Source organism: Caenorhabditis elegans, chromosome II (genome assembly GCF_000002985.6).
Source record: "Caenorhabditis elegans chromosome II".
In the NCBI taxonomy this organism is placed as follows: domain Eukaryota; kingdom Metazoa; phylum Nematoda; class Chromadorea; order Rhabditida; family Rhabditidae; genus Caenorhabditis; species Caenorhabditis elegans.
In genome coordinates this window covers 5654471-5669742 of record NC_003280.10, presented here as the reverse complement: position 1 = coordinate 5669742, position 15272 = coordinate 5654471, and the positions used below count along the sequence as shown (strand labels likewise).

The window sequence follows — 15272 nt, the reverse complement described above, 5'->3', positions numbered from 1 at the left end:
AAAGTTCCTAAATACATAGTCTTGAACACAATTCTTGAATTGGTAGCAATTTGAATTTTTAGATGTTGTCAGCAGCTCCACCGAAGCATCGATACGGTTTCAGAGTTTTCGTTGCTTCGTGTATTTTCACTACGGTTACGATTTGTAAGATTAATTTTTTTACTCGGCTGGTCTCGACACGACAAAATTTTGTTACATGAAAAAAGATATGCGCCTTTAAAGATTACTGTAATTTTAAACTTTTGTTGCTGCGGATAATAAAAAATACCTATTTGTTTATTAAGAACTCAAATAGGTATATAAATTTATAAAAAATCTGCAAAATCGATAAAAATTCTTCAACAAAAAAGTTCGAAATTACAGTACTCTTTGAATCCTTTTTGCAGTTAACAAAAATTTGTCGTGGTGAGACCAGGTACCGTATTCTTGACACAAAACGCTTCTCCGGATAGCTATAATTTTTAGAAATTTCAGTTGCTGTAATGTGGGATGAACGGCGTCAAAAGGAACGAAGGCAAGAAGGTGTTAAGTACAGATTAAATGCTATTCAACAGCACACGAATATGGAGGAATATGAGTTACAGAAAAAGAAATACGAAGAATATAAAGCTGCTAACTCTTAAATTCGCAATTTTTTGTTATGACTTTAGGATTTTTTGTTTAAAGACTGATTTGCGGGTATTTTTTAATGCTCTAAATAAAGTTCTTATTTTTCTATTTTTCAATCGATATTTTTAACTAGTTTTCTTCTGAAATGTATTTTATATCCAAATGTTTCTTTTATTATATTTTTTATATTTTTTCTCTTTCAGAATGCAGTCCGTTCTCAACTTGGGTAAAACTACAGTAACCACCTGCACATTTCTTCGTGCAGCAAGTACAAGTCTACAGGGTAAAGGACCACTAAAGACAAATTGGAAAGAGAATGTGGTATATCTTTATCAATTTCCACGTCCAGCTAATCGTCAACCGAATCTATCGCCGTATTGTCTGAAAATTGAAACATTTTTGAGAGCGAATCGTATTAAGCATGAGGTATTTCGTGGAAAAATATAAACTAATCCTCAATTCTGAGCTTTTTAGGTCGTTGGAACGTGGCTTACACTTCGTCAATCTCCACGAGGACTTCTACCATTCATTGAGCTCAATGGACAACAAATTTCGGATTCTCAAGTTATCGTATGGAAACTTCAGAAACACTTTGATCTCGATGACAAGCTTGAAGGATCGGATAGAGGAACGGCTCGAGCTGTGGAAAGAATGATTGATTTGTCAACTAATTAGTAAGTTCTTCAACTCCAACTTAATGTTATAAAAAAATAAATAAAAATCACGAAATCGGGCGAGAAACTATTCCAGCTACCGTAATCGCTAGTACGGTAGACTATAAATATTATATTTTCATGTTTATATTACCAACTTTTGCGGTTTGCTCCGAAAATACGGTACATGGTCTCGACACGACAATTTTTGTTAAATATAGAGATATGCGCCTTAAAAAAGTACAGTAGTTTCGAACTTTCGTTCTTGCGGAGTTTTTAAAATCAATTTTTAATAGATTTTTGTAAGTAATGTATTCATTTATTGAAAACTCTAACAAATCTATAAAAATATTACAGCAACGAAAGTTTGAAAATACAGTACTCTTTAAAGGCGCATATCCATTCGCATTCAACAGAAAATTTTCGTGTCGGGACCGGATACCGTATTTTTGGCGCAAAAATCACAAATTTTCGTGTCTGTGTAATACTGACAAAATTAGATAATCGTAATAGAGAGACTCGTAATAAATAGACGGTCGTAAAATCTGGCGATGCATTAGACCACTCAGCATTTGCAGGTGTTCTTGGTGTTTGTCTCAATGTGAATTGTCTTCCCAAGCGCTCAAATACGTGTCCTTCGTGGTCTAGTGGTGTACGCATTAGAATAGTAAAATATCGATCAGAGTTCTATTCTAATTCTCGCCAAATTAATCTGTCAATGAAGAATTGTGCAGGGGTCCTGAAATCGGCCGAGATGTGTGCCGATGGGCCTTTCGGGAATCTGGATATCGGTTTCTGGATCGAAGATTGGTTCAGAAAGATAGCACCCACCGAGACAGATTTTTGGCAGGGGATAGGCACGTAGGCTGGCTTGAGAAGGCACGTAGGTAGGCGGCAAAAATTTGCTAGGCATGTACGAAGGCATGAAATAGGCATATAGGCAGACACATGGACATATATCAAATATTTTATATGAAAAGTTCAGATTTATGTGATCTGGAACATTTTGGAAAAAAGGACCAAAAACTTGTGTTATTTCAAAACTTTATCATATAATATTAAAAAATAATTATATTACAGTGCTCTTCTCGTCGACAAAACTGTGAACAATGCTCATCTTCTTCTTGCAAGACAAGTCAGCAATCTTCCACTTCCATCTTTCCTCACCAACTACCTTGCCAAAGGATTCAGTCAGACTGTACGTTGAACTTCCTTAAATATGAAAATCAATCAATAAATTTAGGCTCGTAAACGTGTGAATGGAGTTCTCGGAAAACTGGATGTGGCCGAGCAAAAAGAACTGCTCAGACGAGATATTCGAGCAATCGATGATATTTTGGGCGACAAAAAGTTCTTGTTTGGTGACAGAATCACTTCGGTTAGTTGAAAACTTCTGAAAATTCTGAAAAAGTTGATTTTTAGGTTGATTGTTCCGTATTCGGACAAATCGGTGCCGTATTCTACCTCCCGTATCGTCAACAAATCAGCGATCTTCTTGAAGACGATTTTCCACGTGTACGTGCCTACTGTGACCGTATCCGTCAACACTATTATCCCGAGTGGAGAGACGATTGAATACAAGAAGATGTGTTGTAGACGACTGATTTTTTGTAGGAATTAAATGAGATAATTTTGTATGTATGTCTTTATATTCAACGACTTTCATTTTAACGTTTAATTGAAAAAAGTAAATGAAAAAAGCATTAATAAAAGAACAGCTAAAACAGTTGACCTCGTTTGTCATCACGCAAGTATCCAGCCACCACATTGTATTCAGTTTGATCTGTGATTGGCGGCGACAATGGACCAAGATGTACTTGGACGATTTCGTTGCCAGCATTTTCGATAACTGAATAATTGAAATTTTGATACAAATGAGGAAACTTGTAACTTACGAAAGATTCTTCCTGGCTCATAGGCAGTCTGAAGCTCCTTGAGCCGAATCTCGAGCAATCTACGATAATACCAACGGAAGGCCGCCATAATTCCGACCATAATCAAAATGAATCCCATCGTAAGGCCAATGAATAGGAACAATGAAAGTTCAACTGTCACAGAGAGTTTATCTGAAATTGGTTCATTTTGATACGATTATTTTCTAATGTAAACTTACATTTATCACTGAAAGCTGGATCATAGTCTGGAGCCTGTCTTGGTGCAACAATTGCCATATTGAATGATTGATATGAGTTGTAAAAGTTTAAAACTATTAATAATTTATTCGGCACAAGAGAAGAGACTAAATTTAAAAAATAATGCAAAGAGGAGGGGTCACGTATTAATTTTCAGCATCTTCATAAATGAAAAGTTCTTCATTTTCTCTGTAGAATATTTTCGGATTCGTCGGTGTTCCACATATCAAATGAAATCGAATAGTTGTGTCGAGACAGGTACCATTCCGCCAGAGAAGCCTGAAACGTCATCTCAGCTACCGTAATACTCTATTAGCCTACCAGTCTTGGCGTCTTCGTTCCAGATTATAAGTGTAGTGCTGGACACAAGAAGGGCTATTTGATGGGATCTTTTTGACCTGAAAATGTTTTTTTTTGTTTGAAAGTGCCTTTACACAGTATTTTTAGAAATACCAGTTGTGCTTCGAGAGATTCCTCACATCCCAAAGCGCAATAAGTTTTCAGTTTCTTTCCATTTTCATCTACTTCATCAAAGCATTCAGGATTCTGTTCAGGACCCAATTGTGGATGATTCAATACACAACGTGTTCGATTGACATCATATGTGACACAGGAAATCTCACGATCAGCTGAATAAATAATATTTTTGAATTACGATACAGATTCTGTCAACAAATTAATAATATATCATTAAATGCTCCAATGCGAAAATTTGAGATTCTGGTGATAAAAATACGGTACCGGGTCTTGCAACGACCGAAACTGCGCAGTTACAGTACCCGCGAGTGATAAATTATATTTTTTGTGTACCTTGAATAGCTCGTATTTCGCTTTTTGAAAAACTTACTCCAAAAAAATGAGCCGCTCGGTGGAGCTGCATCCACTTTTAATAAAACTAAAATAATAAAAATTGGAATAAACTTTAAAGGACAGTATTGCATAATTATTTGCGGCAATCAGCTGTTGATAGAATAAATGAGGCAAGCGGATTATACATAAAAGATGTATTAAATGATATCTTTTCGAAAGTGAAAGTGAGTCAAATCATCATTTGTTTTTTGTTTCTTCTTGTGTTGTGTTGTCGCTCCAAATCTTTCAAACCTTTAATCTTATCACGTTTTTATTAATCAGGCTTCAACAAGGTTCGGCAGATACTATTAGAAGAGCCGAGAAATGTAATAAAAGACAAAAAAGGACAATGGACAAAAGAAAAAAAAAGAAATGCGGTAGCCATACTGAAAGCAATTGAAAAACCTAATAAGTACCGTAATCAGTGGAACCTAGGAAGAAAATAGGAAGGGAAAGTGTTGATAAAACATCAGTATGACCAGTAAGGACACAAAGAGAGAGAGAAAAGAAAAAAACTGGATGAAATGAGCAAGAAAATTAGGAACAAAGAAGGAAAAGTGAGCACAAAATTGATATAATTACAGACAAGAAAAATGGTATTGGTAATGTGGCAAGCTTATGCTCTCCACGTAAAATTAGGCGCTAGACAACAAAAAAAAATACAATACAGAAAAGAAAAATTCACGAGAAATTGAATTGAAAGAGGAAAACAAAGAGAGATCATCACCGAATTTTTTGAGCGTTTATGAGACTTTTTCGGGCCAAATAATTTTTTTTGAAATTTTCCAGTTATTAAAGGAACATACCAGAGATTTGTGGGATGGGATTCGTGTTTAAAGAAAATGAAATGAAAACATGTTGAAATGGAAAGATTTTCAGGGCACATCATGTCATATTAATAGAACACCATCTGTAAAGGGGAAAAACAACAAGATTGGAAGGAAAGTGGTAGAAAAGTAACCCGAGAATTAATATCTTTTTTTAAGATTTTCAATTTTCACTTTTTTTGAGTTTTTGATAAAAAATTTTGAGTAAAAATATGAAGTCAAAAGAGGATATAACAACTGCAAAGATGTGGTAAGGGATGAGGTAGGTTATTACTACACGGGGACTTGAAGGAATACAAAGATTACGCAGTGGGACGTTTCTCTCCAAACCTAAAATTGTCTTCCGAGTAGTATTGTAGACTGTTGGGATATCTGAAATTGATATAATTCAACATAAAAATTACTTGAAAGCCACTTACTTGTGTAATAAAAAGTCCGGTCCCGTTGGATTTTCCAGATATGGAAGAATCAAAATTGGTCTTCGGAAATTCTTCACCAGCTGCACTTTCGTCGGATCCTTTTTCGTTTTAACGGCAGAAACTTCAAGTACTTTTTTAGTTTCTTTTTCAGCGAGTTGAGCACGAATTCGGAGCTCTTCCATCGATGGAATCAATGATTTCCAGTCTTTCAGCTTACTTAGAACAGGTTTAGGCTTATCATCGACTATTTCTTCTTCCTCTTCTTCTTCTTGCTCTCTTCTTCTGATAGCTTCTTGTCGCTCTTTCTCACGTTTCATCTCTTCTTTCTCTCGTTCTTTTTCCTGCATTCTAGCTGTAGGTGGAGGAGTCGTTGAACGTGGTATTGAACGAATGCTCTTCTCATATTTCCTTTTTGCGGATTCTTCTGATGAAACAAATGCTGGAGTTGAAGCAGCTGAAGTGAGACCGTTTTTACCAAGGCGGATGACCAGCGAAGGAAGACGTTCTTCAGGAATATTATCTGAAATAATTAAAATTTTTGAAAAACTTTGTAAGTTCCATAAATAGAACACATCATGTTCTTAGCCGCTCTTCATTACTTTATCTTCTTTTTTTCTTTTCTTTCTCTATCTCGTGACTTTCCCCCAAAGGACTCATCCTATCTGTCTATGTCTCTTTTCTGTGCTTTTTCACTGCCCATTTTCATACCAATCCCTGTTCTCACTATTTCGAGACCCATCTCACTAGTCAATTTGAAAAAATATATTTCAATACTTCTTAATTTTTAGCGGTAAGTTTTCAACCTCGTTTTCCGATTACTGAACTATATTAGTTGAGATACAATGATGGATTAGTGAGTGTGTAAACGACGACAAGCAGAAGCAACAGAGAATAGTGAGTGAGAGAAAAAGAAAAACACAACTCACTTGAAGACGGAGGCGTGACCATCGTTGTCGTCTGCAACAAGGGGGATGCCACTGCTGCTGGAGTGCCCGGTGCAGTGCCCTTCTGAATTTTTCGCTCGTATTTCCGCTTTTTCCGTTCAGTTGTTGTTGCTGAACCGAAGTTTCCGTAGCTAGCAGACGATTGAAGACTGTGTGCCAGCTGAAACGTGTTTGAATAATTTTTATTTTACTTGTAACTAGATTCACTCTAGAAATTGTAAATTCCTTTAGTTCAACTAGAAATCTTCATAATCTGCTCACCTCTTCATCTTTGAGCTCTCTTTTCACACGTTCCTCGTGCTCCCGAATGTCTGTACCGATGTCAATGTGCCCAGGAAGTGTCTGGCTCATTTGAGCGAAGAGCTCACTAGTGCTCTGAACAGCTTTTCTAGCAGCAGAAACAGACATGGTAGGCGTTTGTGGAGCCATTGTTGTTGGAGTTCCAGGAGTAATTGATACTGAAAGTGCAGCAGCAGCCGTTTTGGTTCTCTTGATTGAGGGAGCAGCAGCTTCATCGACGGCTTTCCGTTTTCCATTCTCCTTTGGTGTGATTGGTTTTGTAGAAAGTGATGCTGTTGCATGTTTCAGAAGATCTCCACCAACTGACGCTGACTTGTGCATTCCGTTCACAACGACGGAGGCAGCAACAGGAGTCGACTCGCCAGGCGAAACTTGACTACGTGGAGCATATGAACCGTTCGCTGGCGAGACAAGGCGCTGTTGGGAACCTGTAAAGTCGATTTAAAACAATCAACTTGTTTAAATCGAATTATACCTGGAAGGCCAGTAGATGTGACCCGCCTTCCAGCTGGTGTATTAGGTGTAATTCCTCGCTGCATGAGCCTGGCGACACTCGGAGAAAGAACATTCGGTGTTGTATTTCGAGAAGAAGCTCCACTTTGCGGCCTTTTAACCTGCAATTGTTTTTCGTAAAAATCGAGTTGCATTATAGTATCATCATTATTTTTAACATAAAAATTACATTCATCACAAGAATAGGAATCATAGAATTCACTAATTACCTCATCGCACACGATTTCGGACCACGATTTGATAACTTCTCTACTTATCCTCAAAAGAGCTGGCCACTTTTTGAAGTACTGCCTCCGAAGCTGATTGACGACGAATCCAATTCGAGTTTCCTGAATTAACAAATTCTTGTGTTTCTAGTATCTTTCCCCTTGTGAATGATTTTAGTTCGTTGCTAATACGCATTCTACACACTGCGCGAGATATCCAAGCATGCCAGTCTATTCAAATTCATCGATTGACGTGCGTGTCTCGTTGCCTACCCTCAACATATACATGAAGAGTTCAGAGAAAAGGGGGTAAGCAACGAGACACTGTGCATTAGACACGCGAGAGGGGTTCGAGACGCAGAGGAGGTATCTCCATCGGGTGTCTAGTCAGTCGGGGCAAAGCGGCCCGAGGAGGACGCGCCTGCCTTCTCGGCTCTCTCGGGCGGCTTCACGCCCAACAGTCGGGTAAAAAAAAGCGCGTGTTGGTGGCTTTAATAGACAAACCTTACCTCTAAAATTTCTCGACTCGTCACCAACGGCCGAACTTCGTTGAGCAGTGATTCGCACAACGTCTGATCATCCTGAAGCGAAATACATTGAAATCAAAACGTAAAAAAGAATGGTATGGGAAAAACTGTTTCAGATCTTCAGGATTATTTCCCAAAAAACTGATAATTCTTTATTTGTTTGTTTTTGTATTGAATTGAAAATAAAAATGGAAAATGCATTATTATAAAAATAAATTTTATTTATATATATAAATAATAAAATAACAAAACAGATCAGCAGGAAACCAAGAATTAAAGTAATACATGAAATTATCTACTCGCAACCTGAAAACACAGATGCTGGGAAAGCCCAGCTTCCATTTATTAGCAAAATAACCCTCATTAAAATGATTTTTTGTTTTATTGTGAAATTATCGATTTTTCAAAAGCTTTTCTATTGACGGGTGTGATTCATGGGACGAGGCTTACATTTTCAGCGGCTATTTGAAGCCGTTTTTTGATTTCTTCAACATTTTGAGCAGACGCAGCCATTGAAACCGCCAAGTGATTTGGTGGCTGCAAGGAGGAGAGCGCAGCGCAAGCGACCATCCATTCACAGCCCGAGCTGGGCGACTGAACGCGCGCGCGCGACTCTCCCTCTTTTATACCCCTCGTGGAGGCTGTTGCAGTGCGCTGATTGGCTGGCCACGCCTCTTACGGAGAGGCAATTGGCTTCTGGAGACATAAACCCCGCCCATCTACACGCTCCGCTTGCAGATGCGTTGCGGCTCGAAAATTTTTATTATATATTTATTGAAACAAACATTTTAAAGCTATAAGCTTCCAAAAATAAGGACTGTTAACGAACTTGAAAAGTGTTTTAATTGTATTGCTTGTAGTTTTTCAAAATAATTCGTTCCCCGAAAGAGCAGTATTGATTAAATTCTTTTCAGACGACGGGCTTCTTGTTTTGTTATTTTAATCTCAACTATCCTGCTTCTAAATGAACAGAAATAATGATAATACTCGAAAGTTTTTGCTGTTGTCTTGTGATTCACTTTGAGCACTCCGCACTTTGTTCTCGTGACATATTTCATAATTTTTCATAAGCATCTGTTTTTAGATGAAGCAAACGAGCCAGGATTCAGAATACAACAGCGTGCTGAGTCGGAAACTGGGAAGAAGGGACGATTCGGTGGGATTCTAAAGGTATTTGAGTTCTGAAGCATCTTCGCATTTTAAAATAGTTTTTAATTTAGGAAAATCCAATTAAAGGATTCAGCAGTGAGACTCTCACACGCCCTCTGACAGGTCTTTTTCGAAAAACTGGAAAATCGCAGAGGAAAACTGATGATGATGATTCACAGGAGACGATCGCTGCACCGCCAACCAATTTCCCGAATATGGCAAGGATTTGTAAGTTTTCATTTTCTTTTGGTTTTGTGCATAAATTATTACTATTAATTTTCAGCCGCTACTATAGAAAGTGTGCAGATTAATGATGAGTATGCGGGTTATCGAGACCGCAATCCGGAAACTGGAAGCAAGTTGACATTAAACGAAGGTGCGGGCGTTTTTGGAAATGCCATGCATCCACTCACACGATATTTCAAAGTCGGAGATGTTGGTGAGATTCGAATATCAAATTACTCTCAAATACACTTCAATTTTCATTCAGACGTTTCCATTCTCGGGCGATCGTTTCCAACTGAAAAGACGGTGGACGAAGAGGGTCCATGGACTGCTCAAAGCCTCTTCAATTCTCTCGAGTCTCGCATTAAAAAGGAAAGGATAGATGCGAAAGATCAACCGTCCGATTCTCGTTCCCGAAATGCTCGTGAAACTTTGATTTCCAGCAAATATTAATCTGTAACTGAAAATCTAAAGTATACTTGTGATATCAATAAAAATAAATCATCATCTTTCTACAATACTATTCCTTGAAATGTAAAGGTGAATATATCCTTCCAGAAATGCCTGACAATCTAGATTGCAATATTTATGCACACCATTCCTAACTATTTCAGATTTTCAGATGAGGGTTCGGCCAGCAAGTGTCTATCGATACCTGCTTCTCGGTGTTTGCGCTCTTCTCGGTATCTACACAGTATACTCGATTATCGGATATGATGATGGATCACACGTTCCAATTCACAGACCACAACGTCATCTTTACCTAACAGTATCTCAGGATAGAATCGGTAGCCGTTTTGGGAAACTTGCCCCGAAACGAATTCTATACTGGACTACAATATTCGGTGCAACTGTTCCTTCAACTGCTCTTTCAGACTGTCCAGGATTAACGGTATTATTGTAAATAAATACAGTTATAAATTATTTATTTTGAAGGATCGTTGTGTAATTGATACAAATCGCCATCAATTGGATTCGGCTGATGCTGTCGTATTTCATGCTGCTGATATTTCAAAGTTTCCTCTGCCTGTCTCGAGGAAACCTGACCAAATTTTTGTCTTCAACTCAATGGAAACCCCTGATAATAGTGGTCGTTTTGCAGTTCCAGGTTTTAAAATCAATGTTTTAAATATGAAACCGATATATTTAGATGGATTTTTCAACTGGACATCAACTCATCTTTACTCTTCCGACGCGATTCATAAATACGGAACATTTTTGATTCCAACTCAAATTGCAGAAAGTCGAGGATTCAAAGTGCAAAGTTACTATGTGCAACCGAAAAGACTAGTGAAAACGATGAAAGGAATATTCGGGCTCATTTCCAATTGTCATACAAAATCAAAAAGAGAACTTGCACTTCAGGAACTCGGAAAGTAAGCTCCCTAAATTCATGTTAATTTGTAAAAAAGCTAAAAAAAGACTTTCAAAAAACTATTTTATTGGTGTAAGTGTAGTGCTCTTATAGATCTTTACCCTTTGGGTTTTTAAGTTTATGGAATTTTTTTTTAATTTCAGACATATCAATGTAACAATTGGAGGAAAATGTGCATCCGATGATCGACTTAAATCTATTTGTCCTGCTGGAGTAGAGTGCATTGATGTATTCGAGCAGTATCCATTCTACATTGCGATCGAGAATACGGTAATATTACTCATCCCCGAAGACATGCGATTTTTGGCCCAAAAATTACGGTGTCCGGTCTCAACACGAAACATTTTTGTTAAATACGCTTTTAAAGAGTACTGTAATTTCAGACGCTTGTTGTTGTGGAAATTTTACCAATTTTTCATAGTTACACGATTTTTAAAATTGAATATTCAATGCAGATTCCGCAGCAACAAAAGTTTGAAATTATAGTACTCTTTAAAAGCGCACGTTTTTAAATACAGTGAACCAGAACTCCCGTGCCGAGACCATGTACCGTAGTTTTGGCGCAAAATTTCTGGTTTTGGACAATATTTTCATCGTCGATATTTATTTAGGTGTGTAATGACTACGTGACTGAAAAGATTTGGTCTCGAATCACCGTTCCAAGCATTCCAATTGTGATGAGACGAAGAGTGTATCAAAAGTATTAAATCATGCTCCCATTTCCACTAAAAATTCATTTAATTTCAGTATACTTCCTCCAAAATCGTTCATTGCCATGGATGACTACAAGAATCCTTCCGAAATGGCCAATCATCTCAGATCTCTCGAGGCCAATTCGTTAGTATTTTTTCCATCTGCAACCAATAACAATACTTTTATTTCAGAACTGCCTATGGAGAATATTTTGAATGGCGTCAAAAGGGTTTATGGACTTCTGCTCCTTGGAACGCTCCTGGATATCGCAATGGATTGTGCCGTGTCTGTGAGCTTCTCTGGAAAGCGAAAGATAACGAAACAGAAGTTTATAAATCGGTTGGTATTTCAATTGAAACTTTTCTTTTGATTAACCCATTTTCAGTACGACAACATTTGGAAATGGTTTGACAACGAATCTCAATGCGAAACGGACGAATTCGTGCGCAGTTGGCTCAGTGGTTAGAATTTGAGCCCATTGGAACTTTCTCCTGATGTATATACGATTTTTATATTGCAACGATGATGCTTTACTTAATTTCTCACTCTCCGGGTTACTATGCATACGCCAAACGATTTAAATTTGTCATAAATAAATAGGTTGATATACAATTTTTCATTGTACAAAACATATGGGGGGGTCGATTGGGTCTCAGTGCACGGTTGCACTGAGACCCAATCGATTTGAGAAAAACGGGAACACTGCAATTGAGATAGGTAATCGCGAAAATTTTCATATTCCAGGAAATATGTAATCCTAGGCTCTTTTTAAGTTTGCACAATTTTTTTGAATTATGAAATTCGCAAAATTGATCGAAGAAATGCATTACTTATTCCATGGTGCCTCTTCTCGTGCTTCCCCAATCAGTGTTTCTCTAATGTAATGTTAAAGTAAAATTCGAAAAATAAACTGCAGTTTGGTAATTTAACATAATCTAAATAAAAATAGCAAAACTGTTGTTTCCGCTTCATATAAAACATATCGAGTTAATAATAATATAAAAGATACATTATTGAATGAAAGATCAAAACTTTAATTAAAGGGGGAAATGTTCGCAGTTGAATCGTTCAAATATAAAAAAAAATGAGGTGAGGGAATGAAATCCGATTTATTTAAGGTTCTTCTTTCCTTTTCGGCTACCGGATGCTGTCATAATACCTTCAACATTTGGATCTTTACGGAACACTGTTCTCTTCATTCCAACATTTCCAGCTGGAGTCATCGGGTCTGGATCCATGGATGTTGAGCGAGAGGCGTCGGCAATTTCTTCAACTTGGATTGCACGTTTAGCTACACCACGTTTATCATCAAGATTCAGAGTATGTATATCGTTCATCACATGCTCGATAATATATTTTGCATGAAGATGAACATCATGATCATAACCATTGTACATTATTGCATTCGACAACATTCGATACGCCCGAAGAAGGAATCCAGATTCACTATTGATTGTTCCATTATCAATTTCCTTCTTTATCAGGCTCAAATCAATTCTTTCGAGGACTCCTTGATCGTATGTTGCTTCACCCAACGGCACTGGCTTTTTGAATGCTTCTGACCATTCACAATCATGAAGATAACGATACATTGCGAGAAGTTTCAACTGTAATTCAATTTTTAATAAATACATAATACTTCCAACTGAATCACAAACCTTCGTGGTATCCTCTCTCGCCTTGTCGTCTCTTCTATGTCGTTTGACTGGTGATTCATGTACTCCTGCAGATGGTAAGTCACTCGTAGCAGATACAAGTTGGAAACATCTATCCTCGACGAGTCCTGAAAGATTTTGTTTGATATTATATTTTTAGAAAAAGTTCTTACTCTGTCCAATGGCATCATCCGTCTCAACAATCAGTGTCATTTCTCGTTTTCCATCAACTTTTGCAGCTCTTTTTCCAATTTCCACACTGCTTTCGTTTGCATTTTCAGCTGCTATCTCCTAAAATAAATATTTTTAATTATAAAGAAAAATAAATAAAACACTTACCTTACAAGTCTCAAAACTAACAACAACGGGTTTGTTTGAATCAAGTTGAACAACTGTAGGGTGATAATTGGGTCGAGAATCCACGCGGAACACCAATAATTCATCTTTTTCAATATCCAATCGAATATTCGTTTGCATTCCTTGACTGCGCATTGCATTCGGAACCACGGAACTGCCACGTGGTCCTGGAGTCGATGTAGATGAGTTACGAGACACTGAACGAATTGATTCAGAAGGCATCATCGACTTTCGAACCTTTCGAGTAACAGGTGGAATATGACTTCGACGTCTTTCACCCATCGAAACTGCTTGAACGGCTTGACGTATTGTTATATCAGTTTGAACTTCAATTTCTCGCGTCGATGTATCCATTGGAGAAGCAGGAGCCGTTTGAAAATCGAAAGAACTTTCAGATCGAGCAATTGGAGGAACTGATGACATCCGAGAATGTGGTGTGCCCTCTTTACGTCTTCTAGTAATCATTGGTACGACTGTCGAGGTTCGTGGTCTTTTAGAAGAAGTATTAGTCGACGGTTCTTGAGACGGTTCCTTTGGACGCTTCTTCGAAGGTGGTGGTGGCAATGGATCCGGGCTTTCAGCTCTCGGAGTTTCTGGTTTTTCTGTTTTCTTAGAAGCACTCGAATGAATTCTGGGTCTTCCTCGAGAACGTGGTGTTTGAGTTGCTGGGGGTGATTGAGAAGGAGTAACATCTTCTTCTTCTTTTATTTCCTCTATTTTGACCTCAACAGGAGTAATCTCCTTCTTCTTTTGAGGTGTCTTTTGTGGGCTTTTTGCGGGAGTTGAAGGATGACTTATTGCCTTTGGAGATGCTGGAATTACTGACTTCTTGGGAGATGATACTGGTTCAGAAGCTGGAATTTCTTTTTCAGGCTCCTTTTCTGTTTTCGGTTTCTTGATAGGTGTTAGAGAAACTGGCTCCATAATTTCATCAGGAAGAGCGTCTTGCACTGGTGGATCAGGTTCAACAAATTCGGGGATCACTTCAACAGGTGCAGCTTCACGAACAGCATCAGCCAAAGTTCGCATTTGACGAGGTGGAGTGAAAAATGACATATCGAGTCTGAAATTAATTTATTCTCTTTCAATTTTGACAGATAAAATCCTGAAACTCACGCAGGCGTTGAATGTGTTGGAGTGAGAAACCCTCGAGACCCAGTTGTAACATCATCACCGGGAGGCTTGGTTGGAGGAAGAACAAGAGTTTCCAGATTCAAAGATCCTTCAGCTTCTAATCTGCCTGCGATAGCCGAGTCCAATGAACCAACTGTTCTTTTATAGGTCCCATCATTTCTGTGGCGTTCAGCACTTTGCTTCGCCATTTGCAAAATTTCCTGGAGTCTTGATTCGGAAATATCAGGTTTCAAAGCTTCTTGCATCAACTTTACATTATTTCTAACAGTAACCAAACCAAGTTCTGCCTGGGAGCTTCTTTGTTTGCGAACTTCTGTATTAAAGTGTTCAACCCATTTTTCCATCATAATCTTTCGACTGTAGACGAAAGTATTGGAAATACCAAGTCGAAGATTTGGTGTTGGAAGGCTCATGATACGTTCCAGCTCCTCGCGGCAAGACTGAAAAAAGAATTGCTTAGAGTGCATCGAAATTAGATGAGAAATTATTTGAAAAAAAGACTTACATTTTCAGTGAAGTATCCTGGGGGATAGTTATCCTTTGCATAAATATCTCTCATCGCTAACAATCGTTTGTCCCATTGCTGATGTGCTTGGCATACGGTCATCAGATTGAGTCGATCAACATCCTGCCAATGGCTTCTACCGAATCGGTAGGCCATCTAAAGATAATTAGCTTGAAAAAATTAGAAAAAGAGAGCATAGA

The 15272-nt window shown here is 38.0% G+C and overlaps 8 protein-coding genes across 11 annotated transcripts; 4 read left to right on the top strand and 4 right to left on the bottom strand.

The window, feature by feature from the left end:
* Positions 1 to 62: 62 nt before the first annotated feature.
* Positions 63 to 710, top strand: C25H3.17 (PET117 cytochrome c oxidase chaperone; the record flags this gene model as incomplete). Its single annotated transcript, NM_001267174.3, has 2 exons — positions 63 to 144; positions 475 to 710. The coding sequence occupies 2 exons, from the start codon at positions 63 to 65 to the stop codon at positions 621 to 623; spliced, it is 231 nt and encodes a 76-aa protein (NP_001254103.1). The 3' UTR covers positions 624 to 710.
* Positions 711 to 812: 102 nt separating this feature from the next.
* Positions 813 to 2987, top strand: C25H3.7 (GST_C_6 domain-containing protein). Of its 2 annotated transcripts, NM_001267173.2 has the most exons (5): positions 813 to 1035; positions 1084 to 1283; positions 2343 to 2460; positions 2506 to 2640; positions 2685 to 2987. In NM_001267173.2, the coding sequence occupies exons 1-5, from the start codon at positions 814 to 816 to the stop codon at positions 2835 to 2837; spliced, it is 828 nt and encodes a 275-aa protein (NP_001254102.1). In that variant the 5' UTR covers position 813; the 3' UTR covers positions 2838 to 2987. The 2 variants fall into 2 exon arrangements, 1 of the variants encoding a protein (NP_001254102.1); NR_155253.1 differs by lacking the exons at positions 813 to 1035; positions 1084 to 1283 and adding an exon at positions 2017 to 2149 and having other exon boundaries at positions 2685 to 2837.
* C25H3.16 (Sensor histidine kinase) lies at positions 2926 to 3452 on the bottom strand. The gene is made up of 3 exons (NM_001026813.7): positions 3376 to 3452; positions 3158 to 3328; positions 2926 to 3111 (listed from the first exon to the last, which is right to left on the bottom strand). Exons 1-3 carry the CDS (start codon positions 3431 to 3433, stop codon positions 2981 to 2983), a joined length of 360 nt encoding a protein of 119 aa, NP_001021984.1. The 5' UTR covers positions 3434 to 3452; the 3' UTR covers positions 2926 to 2980.
* Positions 3453 to 3461: 9 nt separating this feature from the next.
* C25H3.15 (DUF7808 domain-containing protein) lies at positions 3462 to 4414 on the bottom strand. The gene is made up of 4 exons (NM_001026812.3): positions 4242 to 4414; positions 3848 to 4023; positions 3716 to 3792; positions 3462 to 3673 (listed from the first exon to the last, which is right to left on the bottom strand). The coding sequence occupies exons 1-4, from the start codon at positions 4333 to 4335 to the stop codon at positions 3541 to 3543; spliced, it is 480 nt and encodes a 159-aa protein (NP_001021983.1). The 5' UTR covers positions 4336 to 4414; the 3' UTR covers positions 3462 to 3540.
* Positions 4415 to 4499: 85 nt separating this feature from the next.
* mdt-26 (TFIIS N-terminal domain-containing protein) lies at positions 4500 to 8562 on the bottom strand. 3 transcript variants are annotated; one of them, NM_170997.5, is made up of 8 exons: positions 8430 to 8562; positions 7962 to 8033; positions 7456 to 7575; positions 7209 to 7347; positions 6695 to 7161; positions 6416 to 6593; positions 5490 to 6009; positions 4500 to 5442 (listed from the first exon to the last, which is right to left on the bottom strand). In NM_170997.5, exons 1-8 carry the CDS (start codon positions 8547 to 8549, stop codon positions 5373 to 5375), a joined length of 1686 nt encoding a protein of 561 aa, NP_740996.2. In that variant the 5' UTR covers positions 8550 to 8562; the 3' UTR covers positions 4500 to 5372. The 3 variants fall into 3 exon arrangements, 1 of the variants encoding a protein (NP_740996.2); NR_151552.1 differs by having other exon boundaries at positions 5373 to 5442; positions 6695 to 7134; positions 7277 to 7347; positions 8430 to 8549; NR_151553.1 differs by having other exon boundaries at positions 5371 to 5442; positions 6695 to 7134; positions 7277 to 7347; positions 7962 to 8549.
* A 394-nt stretch (positions 8563 to 8956) lies between these two features.
* On the top strand, positions 8957 to 9862 carry ift-43 (Intraflagellar transport protein 43 homolog; the record flags this gene model as incomplete). The annotated part of the gene is made up of 5 exons (NM_062706.4): positions 8957 to 8972; positions 9064 to 9149; positions 9200 to 9356; positions 9412 to 9567; positions 9619 to 9862. The coding sequence occupies 5 exons, from the start codon at positions 8957 to 8959 to the stop codon at positions 9804 to 9806; spliced, it is 603 nt and encodes a 200-aa protein (NP_495107.1). The 3' UTR covers positions 9807 to 9862.
* Positions 9863 to 9967: 105 nt separating this feature from the next.
* On the top strand, positions 9968 to 12029 carry fut-3 (Alpha-(1,3)-fucosyltransferase fut-3). The gene is made up of 8 exons (NM_062705.12): positions 9968 to 10245; positions 10290 to 10461; positions 10504 to 10729; positions 10872 to 10998; positions 11340 to 11428; positions 11476 to 11565; positions 11613 to 11760; positions 11807 to 12029. Exons 1-8 carry the CDS (start codon positions 9976 to 9978, stop codon positions 11885 to 11887), a joined length of 1203 nt encoding a protein of 400 aa, NP_495106.1. The 5' UTR covers positions 9968 to 9975; the 3' UTR covers positions 11888 to 12029.
* Positions 12030 to 12371: 342 nt separating this feature from the next.
* F59E12.1 (Bromo domain-containing protein) lies at positions 12372 to 15228 on the bottom strand (the record flags this gene model as incomplete). Its single annotated transcript, NM_062704.4, has 6 exons — positions 12372 to 13028; positions 13080 to 13204; positions 13250 to 13367; positions 13416 to 14496; positions 14550 to 15007; positions 15073 to 15228. 6 exons carry the CDS (start codon positions 15226 to 15228, stop codon positions 12531 to 12533), a joined length of 2436 nt encoding a protein of 811 aa, NP_495105.1. The 3' UTR covers positions 12372 to 12530.
* Between the last annotated feature and the right edge of the window lie 44 nt (positions 15229 to 15272).

Coding starts and splice junctions, on each gene's coding strand:
- C25H3.7 (NM_001267173.2), top strand. CDS start 814: ATGCAGTCCGTTCTCAACTTGGGTAAAACTACAGTAACCACCTGCACA. Junction 1,284..2,342: donor ATTGATTTGTCAACTAATTA/GTAAGTTCTTCA, acceptor ATTATATTACAG/TGCTCTTCTCGTCGACAAAA. Junction 2,461..2,505: donor CCAAAGGATTCAGTCAGACT/GTACGTTGAACT, acceptor CAATAAATTTAG/GCTCGTAAACGTGTGAATGG.
- C25H3.16 (NM_001026813.7), bottom strand. CDS start 3,433: ATGGCAATTGTTGCACCAAGACAGGCTCCAGACTATGATCCAGCTTTC. Junction 3,329..3,375: donor TCCAGCTTTCAGTGATAAAT/GTAAGTTTACAT, acceptor AACCAATTTCAG/ATAAACTCTCTGTGACAGTT. Junction 3,112..3,157: donor TGAGCCAGGAAGAATCTTTC/GTAAGTTACAAG, acceptor TCAATTATTCAG/TTATCGAAAATGCTGGCAAC.
- C25H3.15 (NM_001026812.3), bottom strand. CDS start 4,335: ATGCAATACTGTCCTTTAAAGTTTATTCCAATTTTTATTATTTTAGTT. Junction 4,024..4,241: donor GAGCGGCTCATTTTTTTGGA/GTAAGTTTTTCA, acceptor TTATTTATTCAG/CTGATCGTGAGATTTCCTGT. Junction 3,793..3,847: donor AATCTCTCGAAGCACAACTG/GTATTTCTAAAA, acceptor AAACATTTTCAG/GTCAAAAAGATCCCATCAAA.
- mdt-26 (NM_170997.5), bottom strand. CDS start 8,549: ATGGTCGCTTGCGCTGCGCTCTCCTCCTTGCAGCCACCAAATCACTTG. Junction 7,162..7,208: donor CACATCTACTGGCCTTCCAG/GTATAATTCGAT, acceptor TCGACTTTACAG/GTTCCCAACAGCGCCTTGTC. Junction 5,443..5,489: donor CCGGACTTTTTATTACACAA/GTAAGTGGCTTT, acceptor TATCAATTTCAG/ATATCCCAACAGTCTACAAT.
- fut-3 (NM_062705.12), top strand. CDS start 9,976: ATGAGGGTTCGGCCAGCAAGTGTCTATCGATACCTGCTTCTCGGTGTT. Junction 10,462..10,503: donor TGGTCGTTTTGCAGTTCCAG/GTTTTAAAATCA, acceptor CGATATATTTAG/ATGGATTTTTCAACTGGACA. Junction 11,566..11,612: donor AGATCTCTCGAGGCCAATTC/GTTAGTATTTTT, acceptor CTTTTATTTCAG/AACTGCCTATGGAGAATATT.